This window comes from Lissotriton vulgaris, chromosome 1_1, assembly GCF_964263255.1.
Source record: "Lissotriton vulgaris chromosome 1_1, aLisVul1.2, whole genome shotgun sequence".
Taxonomy (NCBI): Eukaryota; Metazoa; Chordata; class Amphibia; order Caudata; family Salamandridae; genus Lissotriton; species Lissotriton vulgaris.
This window is the reverse complement of record NC_141685.1, coordinates 400668570-400682643: the sequence shown is the minus strand read 5'-3', so window position 1 is coordinate 400682643 and position 14074 is coordinate 400668570. Positions and strand designations below refer to the sequence as shown.

General features: G+C 44.8%; 1 protein-coding gene across 1 annotated transcript in view; it reads right to left on the bottom strand.

Moving 5' to 3' along the window:
* Positions 1-14074, bottom strand: part of TCEANC2 (transcription elongation factor A N-terminal and central domain containing 2) — a 77703-nt gene that overhangs the window by 56480 nt on the left and 7149 nt on the right. Inside the window, exon 2 of the mRNA XM_086952524.1 lies at positions 9850-9991. Within this exon, the coding sequence (XP_086808650.1) occupies positions 9850-9991 (142 nt within the window). The remainder of the gene's footprint in view (positions 1-9849; positions 9992-14074) is intronic.

The window sequence follows — 14074 nt, the reverse complement described above, 5'->3', positions numbered from 1 at the left end:
AGAATGATCTATGGCTCATTATTGGCAAGTGTACAGGAGGACCTGGAAAAATTTGAGATGGCTTGGGTGTCTAAATTGTCTGACCCTGATGTTGACATATACAAATCATTGCAGCTGGCCGATGGAGCATTCCGGTCATCAAACTTGAAAGCTCAACACTACAAAACGATTTTAATCTGTATTTTACTCCTGCCAAATTATTTTATTGGGGGAAAAGAGAGGATGATAAATGCCCTAGATGCCAAGAAGGTTCAGCCAATCTATTACATATGTTCTTCCATTGTGACAAATTAATTTTAATTAGGGGTCAGATTGAGGATTTCTGGGAGGGGCTGCTAGGTTGTAAGATATACCTATCCCCTACCTTGATGCTATTAGGAACGGATAGCACTCTGAATCTTAATAAGGAGAATGAAGCCTTTATATTTATTAGTGTAGCGGTGTTACGGCTCTTGATAGCAACTGGCTGGAAAGATTCAGTTTCACCGTCTTACCAGATGTGGCTGACTAGACTTTTAGGGATCTATAACATAGAATCTGATATTTACTCCCGAAGGGGTAAGTAAATGAGGGCCTGGGGCAGGCCATTTGGGGTCCTGGTTGACATTGCATATATAGGGTCAAGTATAACGTCTAACTGTATATAGGATAATAAGAACGGAAACTGGGAAAATGTGATCTACTATTTATGAAGTATCTGCTGCTCTATGTTTTTATTGCTCTCTCTCTTGGAAATTATCATTTGTATTATGGTACTTGTACTTTTGTGTAAAGAAATGGTGCATGCATCTTTCATATGAAATTGGATAGTTTTTCAATAATTCGTATGATTGGATAATATGTATTTATTTATTGCTGTCTATACCAGGTCTTTTTTTAAAAAAAAAAAAGTAACAGGCGGAGTTGAGACACCACTTCTTAAAGTGTATTGATTACAAGTAGCCCTCGCCAGGTGAGACCTAAAAAGCATTGACATCTTGAGCACGACTGACAAACAGGGCAATTGGCAGTAATGCATGGCAAGGGTGTGGATGTGCTACTGATTGGGGAGCCGGGGAACCATGTTTGATGCAAACGGAGTGACGATGGGAATAAGAAATTGCAAAAAATGTGGAAATTATAAGGTGTTTGTGCTGATGTGGACAGTAAAGCAAAACGTGACCTTATGTGAGCTATTGGGGATCGGGTTAGCATCAGTGAGTTGTGAACACATGAGAATTTGTTCAGGGGATGAGAATATGATCGGCAGTGAGATGGGGTCAGTTGAGAGAAGCTCCTAAGATCATGTGGATAGGGCAGCCTTCTCTTCAGCTGAGAAAACTGCATGAGTGCGACAAAGTTGTTTCTACTTTTCTGGAGGAGGGTTGCTGTCTAGCTGTGAGGAGAGAGGTCACATGACGGAAGCCAGAGACACAAAGGGCTGTCCAAGAATCCAAGGAGGGAGGGAGAGGGTATGGCAAAGTTGCAGGCAGAGAGCACGCTTCTCTCTGCTGCTGGCTTTGGAGGTATGAACACCGGAGCACGTGACCAGCTCAATATTTGAATATAACTCCAGCACCAGACAGGTGTCTGGGAGAATTCACTTGTAGCAATAAAAAGTAGGGGGAGATGGCAGTAAGATGGCTCAGAATTTCGTGCATTTGTTAATTGACTTCCGCTGCACAGAGGGGTAGTTTGTGCGGCGGAAGCAAAAAGGTGTAAGTTGTGGTACTGTAATTTCGGCGCCTGCTGTAACACTGGCTCCGGGGTCCAACACTCGTGTTCAAAATATCGTCGTACCATGACGAATTTGGTATCTACGGACCGGTAATGATTAGGACGTTATCCCTATGCATTTGCGTCACAATTGAGTGATGCTAACACCCTTAAATCGTAGCTTCCGTCCTGAACCCTCAGACTCCATTTTGTAAACGGCATCCATCTTACGGCTTGCCCTCATATAGTCAATCGATTAAGACCGAGTTTGATCTGAAAGGACACGTCCGCCGTAGCTGACATCCCCATGACCTGGCCGAAGCGGACTCCACTGCCTCCAGCCAAACCTGTTTTGGCAGCTCCTCGCCCAGTGGCCGAACAAGATATCATCTAGGCACAACATGTCATAAACCATTCACTACATACAGACCATGTTTTCCATACACATACACCTGTCCATGCTTCTTGTTTATGACCCGTTTTATGATGGGAGGGTGCCCGACCTTACTGGTGTTACATCGATATCTGATGGGAATTCTGGATCTGGCAGAGTAATCCATCACAAACTGGACATCTAAAATATGTGCTGACCAGCATGACTTCGCTCTTTGTATTGTTACAAAAATATGTGTATAGCCATATCATAAACTCAAGAATTCTTGCCTACAGCTGTTATTTATGTATATAAGGAGAAGGCTGGTTCTGTAAAAACGAACAGTCTCCTGAGAACTTACGGCCCGTGCTGCCGTACTTCTAGGACACATGTTACTTGGTTGCAGCCAATAAAACTCGATCTCTGACTTCGACTAGAAGACTCCGTGTTTCTGTGGTCCATAACAGGGAGAACTCAGAGGTCCCCGGGTGTTACCCCTGGCACCACCGGGTCCCTAAAAACCCGGCACCTCAAAGTGTTCAGGAAAGTTCTTAGCAAACTCAGATGCATACTCGCCTCCATCCATAACAATACACGAAGCGCAGAGAAAATAAAACAGTGACTTTCAATTCGGTGCAGTGTGAGTAACAAGAGGGGTAAAAGCGCTCTTTTATTAAACAGACCAGCAACAATTTCTGTCTAACACTACAGGAACATGCTGCACTCATTCTCTTAAGCAGGATGTGTAGCCTCTTCCTCACCTTCACTGACAGCGTCCAGCACCGTGTCCGTCAAGCACCAGACCCGGTGACCACAACACCCCAGCCCCGAACCTTCTTTACCTTCAGCCTTCATCGGATGACCCGCTTCCAATGTGTTGGAAAACCAAAACTACAAGCTAGCAAGTTAGTGCGTGCAGGTGGCTACAGAAGCCCACTGAGACAGAGCATAACGTGGACACAATATATACTGCCACAACCTGTCTCCACATTCAAACACACTGAGCAGCAGGCGGCGCGCAAATCCCGGGCCTGGAATCCCGAAACGGAGCTGGCTTACCGCGGCCTGCTGCGGGATTTTTCACCTCTGCCCTTCCCAAACCAAGAGTGCCCCCCGAAATGCTGCTCAAGGGCAGCTCCAAGGGCATTTGGCAAATCCTCACACTCTGTGAAGCTGATGCAAGGTTTATCCCTATTTGTGTGCTAATACTTTCTTTTTATTTTCTTGCCAACAAGGATTGAGGTGGGATTGGTGCGTAAATAATTTTTTGCTAAGTTACTTGAGAAATATACCCAGGCTGAATGTAGACGTTCCTGTTACACCTGAAACAGACAACAAACAGGGTATGCACCTGTTACAACGCATTTTTTACTCCGCACTACCACTACAACGCAGGCATTACAACGCATACCGTTACAACGCATGGCGCTGGGGGGCGCTCTAGGATAAGAGGTAAGTTTAATTTACTATCCAACACCTTCCCTAGGGTCCACGGGGACTGGAGTTAGAATAGTAAATTATACTTACCACTATCCAGCACCCCAAAGCGCTATGCGTTGTAGCGGTATGCGTTGTAAATACCGCATTGTAATGGTATGCGGAGTAAAAGTATGCGTTGTAACGACATACATCCCAACAAACAGTATTGGGGCTGTGAATGGAGCCACTTTAAAAACAGCCCAAACGCTCTGCAAATACACTTACCAGGGAGGTGCTGAACCCCAACAATGGGAGGGGGCTGGCACCCTGCGCGCCTCTGCTCGCTTCCGAGAGCAAAACGCCGTAGGAGTGAACATTAAAAAAGAGGTGGGACATGCACCCGCCTTTAACCATTTGCGTGCTTTCATTATAGAAAGACACATGCAAAAGTCAATCCTATGTGTGGAAGGAGTCAGACCCACACGGAGTAAACACAACAAGCCTCGCAGTGCAGCGCATGAGCGCTGGCTCAGGCTCGACCTAAAAAATTACATGCACTCTATTGCGCAATATAACGTGTCCTTGAATTATGTCTCTCTCACTGGTGGAGCTGCATAATGCATAATTTGTGCTTTTTGCATTATAGTGCAGGTTCTGTTTGACCGCCGTATATGGGCAGGGCACACAAAATATATACCTACGGAGCAGCCCTTTTGGCGTTTGTCCGTGTACACACACCATATGCATGAACTGATAATATCAAGTGCTGTTTTCAAAGAACTGCAGGAGATGGAGAGCAACTGTTTCTTTTTTTCTAAACACTATGGAGGTGGGCAGCACTTCATAGGGCACTAGTTCTATATGCTAGTGCAGGCACTTGCAGGCCAGTACAGTGAGTTGTAAAGCCCCGTAGGGTGAAGGAAATCTCACAGAGCAGTGCTGTGTTAATCCCCTGTAAGAGAGAACAGGCCCCTAAATGCAGTGTAGCACACTTCCTTAAAGTGCTGCTCGTCTGAGAGGTCTCCGAAGAACAGAAGACGTTCAGGCCTCTCTTCCCCTCCCCAGTTCTGAAGTACAGAAATAGCAGTAACTCCCGAGGGCAGGGTGAACCACTAAAGTCACTCAAATAAACCTGAGCTTAACCCTCTGATAGATTGCCACAAAACAGTCAGGCTTAACTTGGAGGCAAGGTGTAAGATAAAGATATATTATATATTCTTGAAAACTTGAATAAAAAATAGCACCAAAAGCACCAAATGCCAGCAGTGGTTATATGATCGTGCTAGACCAGGTGAAAGTCAAATGTTAAGGCGGACTGTGACTGATCACCAGTCCGAGACATGGAGCAGGTTCATCAAGAAGGAAAGTTTACCTTTGGACTTGGAAAATTTAGTAGTGAAAAAGTGGTCATCGACGGGGCAAGCTGCAAATTGGTTCCAAAGCAGGGCTCGACGACAGCGGGCTGCTGAAGAGTGGGTTCCCGGTGCGATTGACAACAAAGGCAGGAAAGCAAGTTGCCAAAGTCTGTGCCCAGGAAGACCTCAACATCAACAGGTTGCTGCTCAGTGTCTGTTCTGGTGAAGCCCACTACATTCAGACTTACAAACCTTTCTGTAAGTCAGATATCCTTCAGTGTGGCAGACCAGTAAGCTGAGGCTGACCGGCGATTTGTTGTAGAAAACTGTGGCTTCAGCAGCAATACCGGTCTCCGTGGCTTCTTTAGACAGAAAGTTGACAAAAAGTTTCCAAGTCCCAATTTTTTGTAGTTTAGACATGAGGAGTACCCTCTAACACCTGCCAACAATCTAGGACCAGCAGAGGAGTCCAGGGTAGGTTTAGTTGGTACTCATCTGCTGGACAGTTGAGAGCAGGGGCCTCTAGAAACATGTTGGGTACCAGTAGCTCACACAGACAGTCAGCCAACTGATCCTCGGAGTCACTGCTGTGGTACTGTGGTCAAGGCAAGCAGATCCAGTCTCCCTTCGGGTTCTTGCTCCCCCCCTCCTCTTAAGCTCCGGAAGGGGTGGAGTAGCCTCCCACCCGTTCCCAGTACTCTTTATCCACTCTCTGGAAGGAATACACATCTCACCATAGGGGAGCAATCAGGAGGGTCACATGTCAGCTGGACACTGGCAGGAAACCCTCTTGGTTTTAGGCACAAAAATTACAACTTTCCAAAAGTGTAATTACTAAACAAAGTAATTTAAAACCTGATTAGGTCGTTACGTTAGATGTTAAATTACTACTAAAAGGAGTGCTTGAACCATTTTTATAGCTACTGCCAAACTGAATTTAGTGCATATTAAAGGTAATACAGTAAACCTATTTTAATCAATGTGAGAGCCAGCCTTGTCACAGTGAAAAACGACTTTGTAGGTTTTTCACTGCTAGGACATGTAAACAGAAATTATACGAGTCCCACTGTTTAGATACCATGCATCCTGTACTATGGGCATTTAGAGCCTACCTCAAATGTGGCTTATAAGTATTAAATAGTAAGGTTTAAGACTGAGGTCGACAAAAGGTTTGTTTTGCCAGGTTAAAATTGCAGTTTTAAAGCTGCACACCCTGGCTGCAAAGGCAGGCCTGGAGACATGGTTTTCAGTGCTGTTTTAGTGGGTGGCAAAAGGAGTGCTGTACCCAATTAGTGGCATTTAATTTACAGGCCCAGGGTACATGTAGTACCATATACTAGGGATATAAATACATTAAATATGCCAATTAAGTATATGCCAATTTTACCACATTTAAAACGGAGAGATCAATCACTTTCCCACTAGTTAGCAAGAGAAAAGTATGCAGAGTCCTATGGACAAGATTGGAGTGTGGTAGACTGGATAGAAGTGGAGTGGGGTAGATTGGAGCGGAGGGGGGTAAATTGGGGTGGAGCGGAGTGGGGTAGGTTGGAGTGGGGTGGAGTTGATTGGGTTGGAGTGTAGTGGGGTGGAGTGGGGTAGGATGGGCTAGACTGGAGTGGGGTAGACTGGGGTAAATTGTATTGGAGTAGAGAGGGGCACACTGGAGTGGAGTAGAGTTTGGTAGATTGGAGTTGATTGGAGTGGGGTAGAATACAGCGGGAGAGTGGGTAGATTGGCTTGTAGATTGGAGTGGAGTAGATTATAGTGGGGGAGTGGGTAGACTGGTTGTAGATTGGAGGGGAGTGGTGTACAATGGAGTGGAGTGGGATAGATTGGGTAGACTGGAGATTAATAGATAGGAGTACGGTGGAGTGGGGTAAATTGGGGAACAGTGAAGTGGGGTGGATGGGGTAGGTTGGAATGGGGCAGGGTAGATTGGAGTGGTGTAGATTGGGTGGTTTAGAGTGGAGTGAAATTGAGTGGGGTAGATTGGATTGGGGTGGGTGGGGTGGGGTGGACTAGGGTGGAGTAGCTTAGATTGGGGTGGAGTGGGGTACAGTGGAGTGGGGTAGATTGGGATACAGTAAAGTGGCGTATGGTAGATTGGGGTAGAGTGGAGTGTGGTAGAGTTGAGTAGATTGGAGTGGAGTGGTGCAGTGGAGTGGGGTAGAATGGAGTGGGGAGTACTGAGGTACATAGGATTGGAGTGAAGTAGACTGGAGTGTAGTGGGGTACATTGGAGTGGACTCAAGTGGAGCGGGTTTGTTTGGTGTAGATTGGAGTGGAGTAGGGTATTTTGGAGTGGGGTAGATTCCAGTGGAATGTGGTAGATTGGGGTGGGGTTAATTGGGTTAGATTGAGTGGAGCGTGGTAGATTGGAGAACAGTGTGGTGGGGCACAGTGGAGTGGGATGGATTAGGTTAGATTGGAGTGGAGTAGATCTGGGTAGAGTGGAGTAGGATAGATTGGGAAGAGTTGAGAGGGGTAGAAGTAGAAGTTTCAGTGAAGTAGATCAGGGTGCAGTGGGTAGTTTCGGTGGATTAGAGTAAGGTAAATTGGAGAGGGGCAGATTAGAGTGGAGTGTGGTAGATAGGAGTGAGGTGGAGTGGGGTAGACTGGGGTAGAATGGAGTGTGGTAGATTGGGGTAGTCTGGAGTGGAGAGGGGTAGATTGGGTTTAGTGGAGTCGGGTAGAGTGGAGTCAGGTAGAGTGAAGTGGGTTTGATTGGGGTAGATTTGAGTGGGTGGATAGGGTGAGATTCAGTGAAGTGGGGAAGATTTGGGTAGAGTGGAGTGGGGAAGATTGAGGAAAAGTGAGGTAGATTGTAGCGGAGTGGAGTAGATTGGAGTAGACCCTAGTCGAGTGGGGTAGATTGGATTGTAGTGGAGTAGATTGGGGTAGACTCGAGTGGGGTAGAGTGAGGAAGATTGGGTTAGAGTGGAGTGTGATAGATTGGGGTAGACTGAAGTGGAGTGGAATAGATTGGAGTGGGGTAGATTTGGGTGAGATACAGCGGGTCGTGGATTGGGGTACATTGGAATGGAGTGGGTAGATTGTGTAGACCGAAGTGGAGTGAGATGCAGTGGGGTACTTTGGAGTGGAGTGTTGTACAGTGGAGTGGAGGGATATGGAGTGGAGGAGCAAAGAGTAGAGTAGCTTGTTGAGGACTGAGTGGCGTAGAGTGAGGTGGTGAGAAGTAGAGTGGCATGGCGTAGAATGGAGGGCATTAGAGAGGAGAGGAGTGGCATAGAAGGGAGTGGAGTGGCATAGAGTGGCAGGGCATAGAGTGGTATGGTGTAAAGGGTAGTGGCGTAGTGTGGAGTATGCATAGTGTGGTAAGGCACGGCCATTACAGATAACACATTTTCAATTGCAATGACTATTACATTTGCACCAACATACAGTTTTACTGTGCACAAACAATATCAGTGCAAATGTAATTACCAAGTGTGTTTTTGTGTTTTGATCATATTCAAATGTGTGTTTCCACCACACTTCAGAATTACAAAGCAAATGAGCTTCATTTGTACTTTCCTAATTCCGATATATTCTGAAACATTAGCACAGTTCATTTTTGTTGTGTTCTAGAAAAAATAATATCCCTCTTCTCTCACATGGGTACTCAGCAGAATTGTCACATAAATTCTCTCACTTTGAAGTCAGAGAAAGAAAAGAAAACATCAAGCTCCGACGGAAGACAGGGCCTGACATTTGACCTCTGTCTGTGAATGCACAGTAAATGTGACAAGATGAGAACAAGATTTAAAGGCCTGTTTACGAAAGCGAGTATTCGGAAGGATACATTAAACAAGGAATGCTCACGGGGGATGGGGGACAGAAACTCAAGCTGGACAGCCTAAAGCAAATAATGCCAATAAATAGAAAGCAAGCAAGCAACCGTGAGATACAAACCACAAATCCAATAGCGAGGGACAAGGGATGAACGAAATGAATTTTGAGGAAAGCTTTCAGAATGCCCACAAGAAGTTGTAAGCAAACCAGACAGCTGTGCTTTCTGGTGGGCTTCCATCTAAAACTATGTGGGACTACCTACTTGATCTCTAAGTCGCATTCCCTTTAGTAGAACACATCTGACTTCACAGACTCAAAGTTGTGGCTGCACATCAAACGGTGTTACCAGAAAGTCTACATCCTTTGTTGACCAACGTACCTACAGTATGAGATTGAGAAAACTTTGCCCCCTCCTTATAAGGTCAAATGCGGAGTCTCACAAGGATCTCACTTACACTGTCCCCCTGAAAGGACAATAGTATAGGATGGAAAGTACAGTGAGAGGACTGGAGGTGGTTAAGAGAAGGAGATAGATGAAAATTGTGTAGAGTGAACGAGGAGATCAGGTACAATGAAGCAAATGGTTATGGAAACAGCTACTAAATGTGTGCACATCACCACCGCCTTCCCCAGAATTCCACCCGAACTCTTTCAAAATTGAGCATTCAGGGTGACCATCAACAGACAGCCCACTCATACATACATATTTGCAAATGGAATGGCTATGGCATGTTTAGGCCTGGCATGTTTAGGCCTGGAATGTTATTGCTTCCTTTCCTGAAAGGTTAATGGGAGCTCTGCATATACTCATCTACCCATTAAACTGCACATTCACTTGCATAAAAGCCAGACATATTGGTTTGCTCAATACTTGTTTAACATAGAACTTAATTTTTCTTAGTGCTGTTAATTGTCACAGATGAGGCAACAGAAGCACAAGAAGACAAATACAATTTACCTGGAATTTGGTCAACTGTAGAACCCGGGACTAGAACTTAGGTCTACAAGTTCATGACAGGCAATTACTATGGGTTCACTTGTGTTCTTCATTATAAAATGCACATCCTCCCTGTATAAGTAAGCAACAGTAGTTCACTTAGCACTTCAGTGGTGGTGTAGCCAAATACAAAGCATTTCCAAAACATAAATTCCATAAAGGAACGGAGCCCACTGAAAAAGTGTAATATTCACATTGTCATTCTGTATCAGTACCTATTTTTGTTGAGCTTAACACCTCTTTTGAGGGTATTTTCTTCTTGAGTTCCTGTAACGTTTCAAGTAGTTTTTCAAGTTCTTGCCCGGGATGTTCCAGAATGCATTTCCAACGTCTGATATCCTCAATAACCACAACTCTCTAAAACATGAAAACATACAGAAATTAAACATTTGCTACGCAACACATGGCGTGTCAGGACTCGTGTATGTGCTGCTACACTCAGAGTTCAAATGAGTCATATTTTGGGAGATTAAAACCTGCAAATGCCATCTCAGGACATGCCAGTCTGAATGCCCATATCTCTGTCTGTAATATGTGCCTCCAGATCCTAAAAAGACCAAAACTAAATATCGGAGCAAGATAAAGACCAATAATCCTTAACGCCAGACCAAGTCTCAATATTTGTGCAGATGTAACATTCATTTAATCCTTATCCCTTACTAATGCAGGGCGGCGAAGTATGTGTGCTTATCCAACCTGCAGTTAATGGAAGCAGGAAAAGCAAGTGTATTATGTGATCTGTGTAGTAAGTGGGGTGAGAATGGTGACCAGTCAATACCAGATCATGAGTTGTGACGCAAGCAGGGTGGGGGGAGGGGGGGAGCAAGCAGGAGACAATAGAAAAGCCAAAAGCAGCACTTGAAGTAATTTGCACCAGGAACAGTGTGGGGCCATGAAAGAAAAATATCAAGACTCTCCTTAGTAATCTGCTACACCCTTTCCATGGTTCATGAAGGAAGCATTAACAAATAGCAAATGCTAACTGGATACAAGAGTGTATAGGCCCAATGTATGGTGAAAGCATGAGATGTGGTTTAGATGATTTATACTTTAGATTCCAACAACCTCTGCTGAATAAATGTTCCAAGTACATCTCCTTTTCCCCTGTACAGAAAAGGAGAGTACAGTGATTGATACAAACTGCAGATCGAACTGTTGTATGTAGTCTTATACTTAGCTGGGTGCAATAGACTATTGTATATAGTTTAGCATGGATTAGACCAATAATCTGCAACACCTTCCAGGGGTTTTGCTTTTTCATTGGAAGGCCAATTCTCTGAATCATCGTTTTTCAATGTAAATGTTATAATTCGGTCATAAATCTTACTCTCAGTGTTCTGAGTACACAATAGATTTGAGATGAAATTATCATAATCAGGGAACTGGGTTTCAAGAGTCATCAATTCAAATTTACCAGCATTCTTTAATTTTGGTCTGTATTGCATTTTTAATTGGTAAAAAAAGCAATACAGCAGGTCACTTAGTAAATAACAAAGAATACTCATGTTTACACTGTATTCCCTTGAATATCTGATAAATCACCGATGTGATTTCTTTTATGGCCACCTTACTTTCTAAACTAGCCTACTCTTGAATTAGACATGGTTTATCTAACTTCATTCCTTGCTTGCCTCCCTGCTTCGCAAAAAGAACAATTGATGGACAGACTCCAGAACAATGTCGTACACTAACCCCAGTACAGAGATCAGGCTTAAATCCATCGTTTTTTTGCTCCCCATGCCATTCCAGTTTGAACACAGCCATATACAAATCAGTGTTGACCTTACGACCAATGGTAACAGTCCAATCCGAACTGCCGCGCCATGTGGAATGGTGAGCAAAAGAATGATGGGTTTAACCCAGATCTCTTGACTGAGGGTGAATGTTATGATTTGTTCTGCATTCCGTCCATCAATTGTGTGTCTTTTGCTTTCTCGCCCTAAGTGCGCCGTGTATGCCCAGACGTGGGTCCGGGCTCACTGTGCCACTGATTTCAAGCTATCCTGCCCGATTATGGGTGAAGCCCTGAAACTGGTCCTAGGATGCTTGTTTCCGGTCCAGGGAGGACCTGGCTTGGCAGTGCGGGCTGGATTGGGGGTGAATGGTTTGATCTGTTCTGCATTCCATCCATCAATTGTATGTCTTTGGCCAGATTATACTTGTCTTTTTAAGTAATGGGTTTTGTAGAGGAGGTAACTGGTTCTAACAGATGACAGAATGCAATAAAAAGGTTGTTTCTGTTATTGCACATAGCTTTCTAAATCAAACAGTTTTCTTTTAAATTTCAAAACAAGTTCAAGAAAACACTGTAAAAATTGCGCTAGATAAATCAGTGCGCTCAAACCCTTTAAAGAAGGTTGGTATACAAAAATAATTTATTTAGAAATGATTTGTGTATATTGTAATAACATTTCTAGAAATACTTTGACAGCTATCCCTAGGCTTAACCCCAATTTTTACACCACACTCTCATATTAATCCACATCATAACCTAACACTTAACTCACCAATGCCTTGTATCTAATCCAACTTGGCCCTGCCACTAATCAAAACACTTGTTCTGACACAAACTCTGATCTTTTATAACACCAACCTAGAGAGCAGTGGTAGCCATAAACCAGGACCCTACCACTAACATGCACTTACACTAACCTGACCATGCAGCAAACCCTAATCTTGATGCATGTCGGATACTTAACCCTTCTCATTACCCAGAAAATTAGTTTAATGATGCATTTTCACGCAACCACAGAGTCACAAAAAGTGACGCAACGGCGGCCTAAAAATGACGCAAGGGACTTGTAATCTGTCTCATGAACTGTAAAACTAATAGTCTCCGAAAGCAACTTGATGTTGGCTTTACGGTAATAGTTGGCTAAATTTGTAACTTTCATCAAAATATTACAGAATTCGAGTTAGAATGGTACAGCGGTTCTTTACTTTTTTACTTCTGTGGCAAAACTTTCAAAAGGGTGGGAGTAGGGGGGTGAAAGTGCCAGCTCTGTTCTACAGAGTCTTGCCCTCATGACCTTTTTTAAACACAATGCTGTAAATAGCGTTTTTCCATCATTCATTTTTATCGTGTAAGAGTCTATTACAGATATTTTGCAGACAAAATGGGTTTATGCGTCATGCAACATCCATTTAAAAAGGTTATTTGAGCTCAATACAGGACCTCACATATGAGAAATGGGAGGGTGTGACAGAAATTATTTGCAGTAATATTAGTGAACTGCTGTTGTGTTACATATTGAACACACACATCACTATCCCTGAATATTAGATGTACACACATTTAGTATTTGACCAAAGAAGGCATGAAAGAGCTGAGACTGGATCATAAAATCAAAGCTGGTCCGAACAGGGGCCCCTAAAATACATTTGACCCAGGGCCCCCAAAATCCCTAAAATATCCCTGAAAGGTTCTTTTAAAATTACACAGGCAGGCGCGCAAAATGCCAGCCAGCCATGTGTTGTTTGAACAGCCTGCAAATTGCTAAATATGGTTATAAATAAGAAGCCCTTGGGGGGCGCTAGAGGGCGCACGACAGAATGGCCGCCCTTGGGTGAGGCTCCTGTAGCCTGGAAGGAAATCCGGCAATTATCCTGGTAAACCGGCTCATGTACTGGCTGGAATTACTTTGAGTACTAGATAAAGACAATCCCCAGCTTCTGTGAAACTCTGGTGAAAATCGGATGCTGAGAGCCGACGCGACGGGGCACTGAACTTCCCCCGGGCTAACCATCGGACAGCTGAGGTAAGGCGCAGGCGGCCGCCGCACCTAGGAAAGACCGCGGCTGCACACATGGAGTACAGGCCGCTGACACAGGATGCGGGCGCGCGCCCAGGCACAATCCCAACCGCCACGCAGATAAGACCGCCAACAGAGCACCACGCGAGCCGGCGGAGAGGCTGCAGTAAGCCAGCGCAGTGGGGATATAAAGGAAGGAGTGCCGTAGCACCGAAATAGCGTGATCTTTCCCAAACAAGGCTCACGGCCACAACCCAGCCGCGAATACACTCGAGTCTGAAAAGAATGGCGGCTTAAGGCACGGCACGTCGTAACGGAACCAGTGACCTATACACAGTGCATTGAAGCGGCAGCTGGAGGCCACTACAGAGCAAGTGGTGAAATAGCTGGGGACCCCTGGCAGTAAAGAATAGGCAAGCAGTGGCGGCAAGACACGCTGCGGGCTCAACCATTGTGGACATAAGGCGCAGGACAACGGGTCAGTAACATATACGCAGTGACAATTTGATACGCCTGATGCAACCCAACTCGATCCTGAGGTCCAGTGGGTACAGTGAATTGCTGGAAAAAGCGAGAGTGGTCATTAGGAGCGTAGACATTGGCAGTCACATGCCTTGCATGGCCCTGGTGCTTGGTGGCATGGACGATTTAGTATCTGACCGTCGGGCGCTGTGGTGCTAGGATAAAT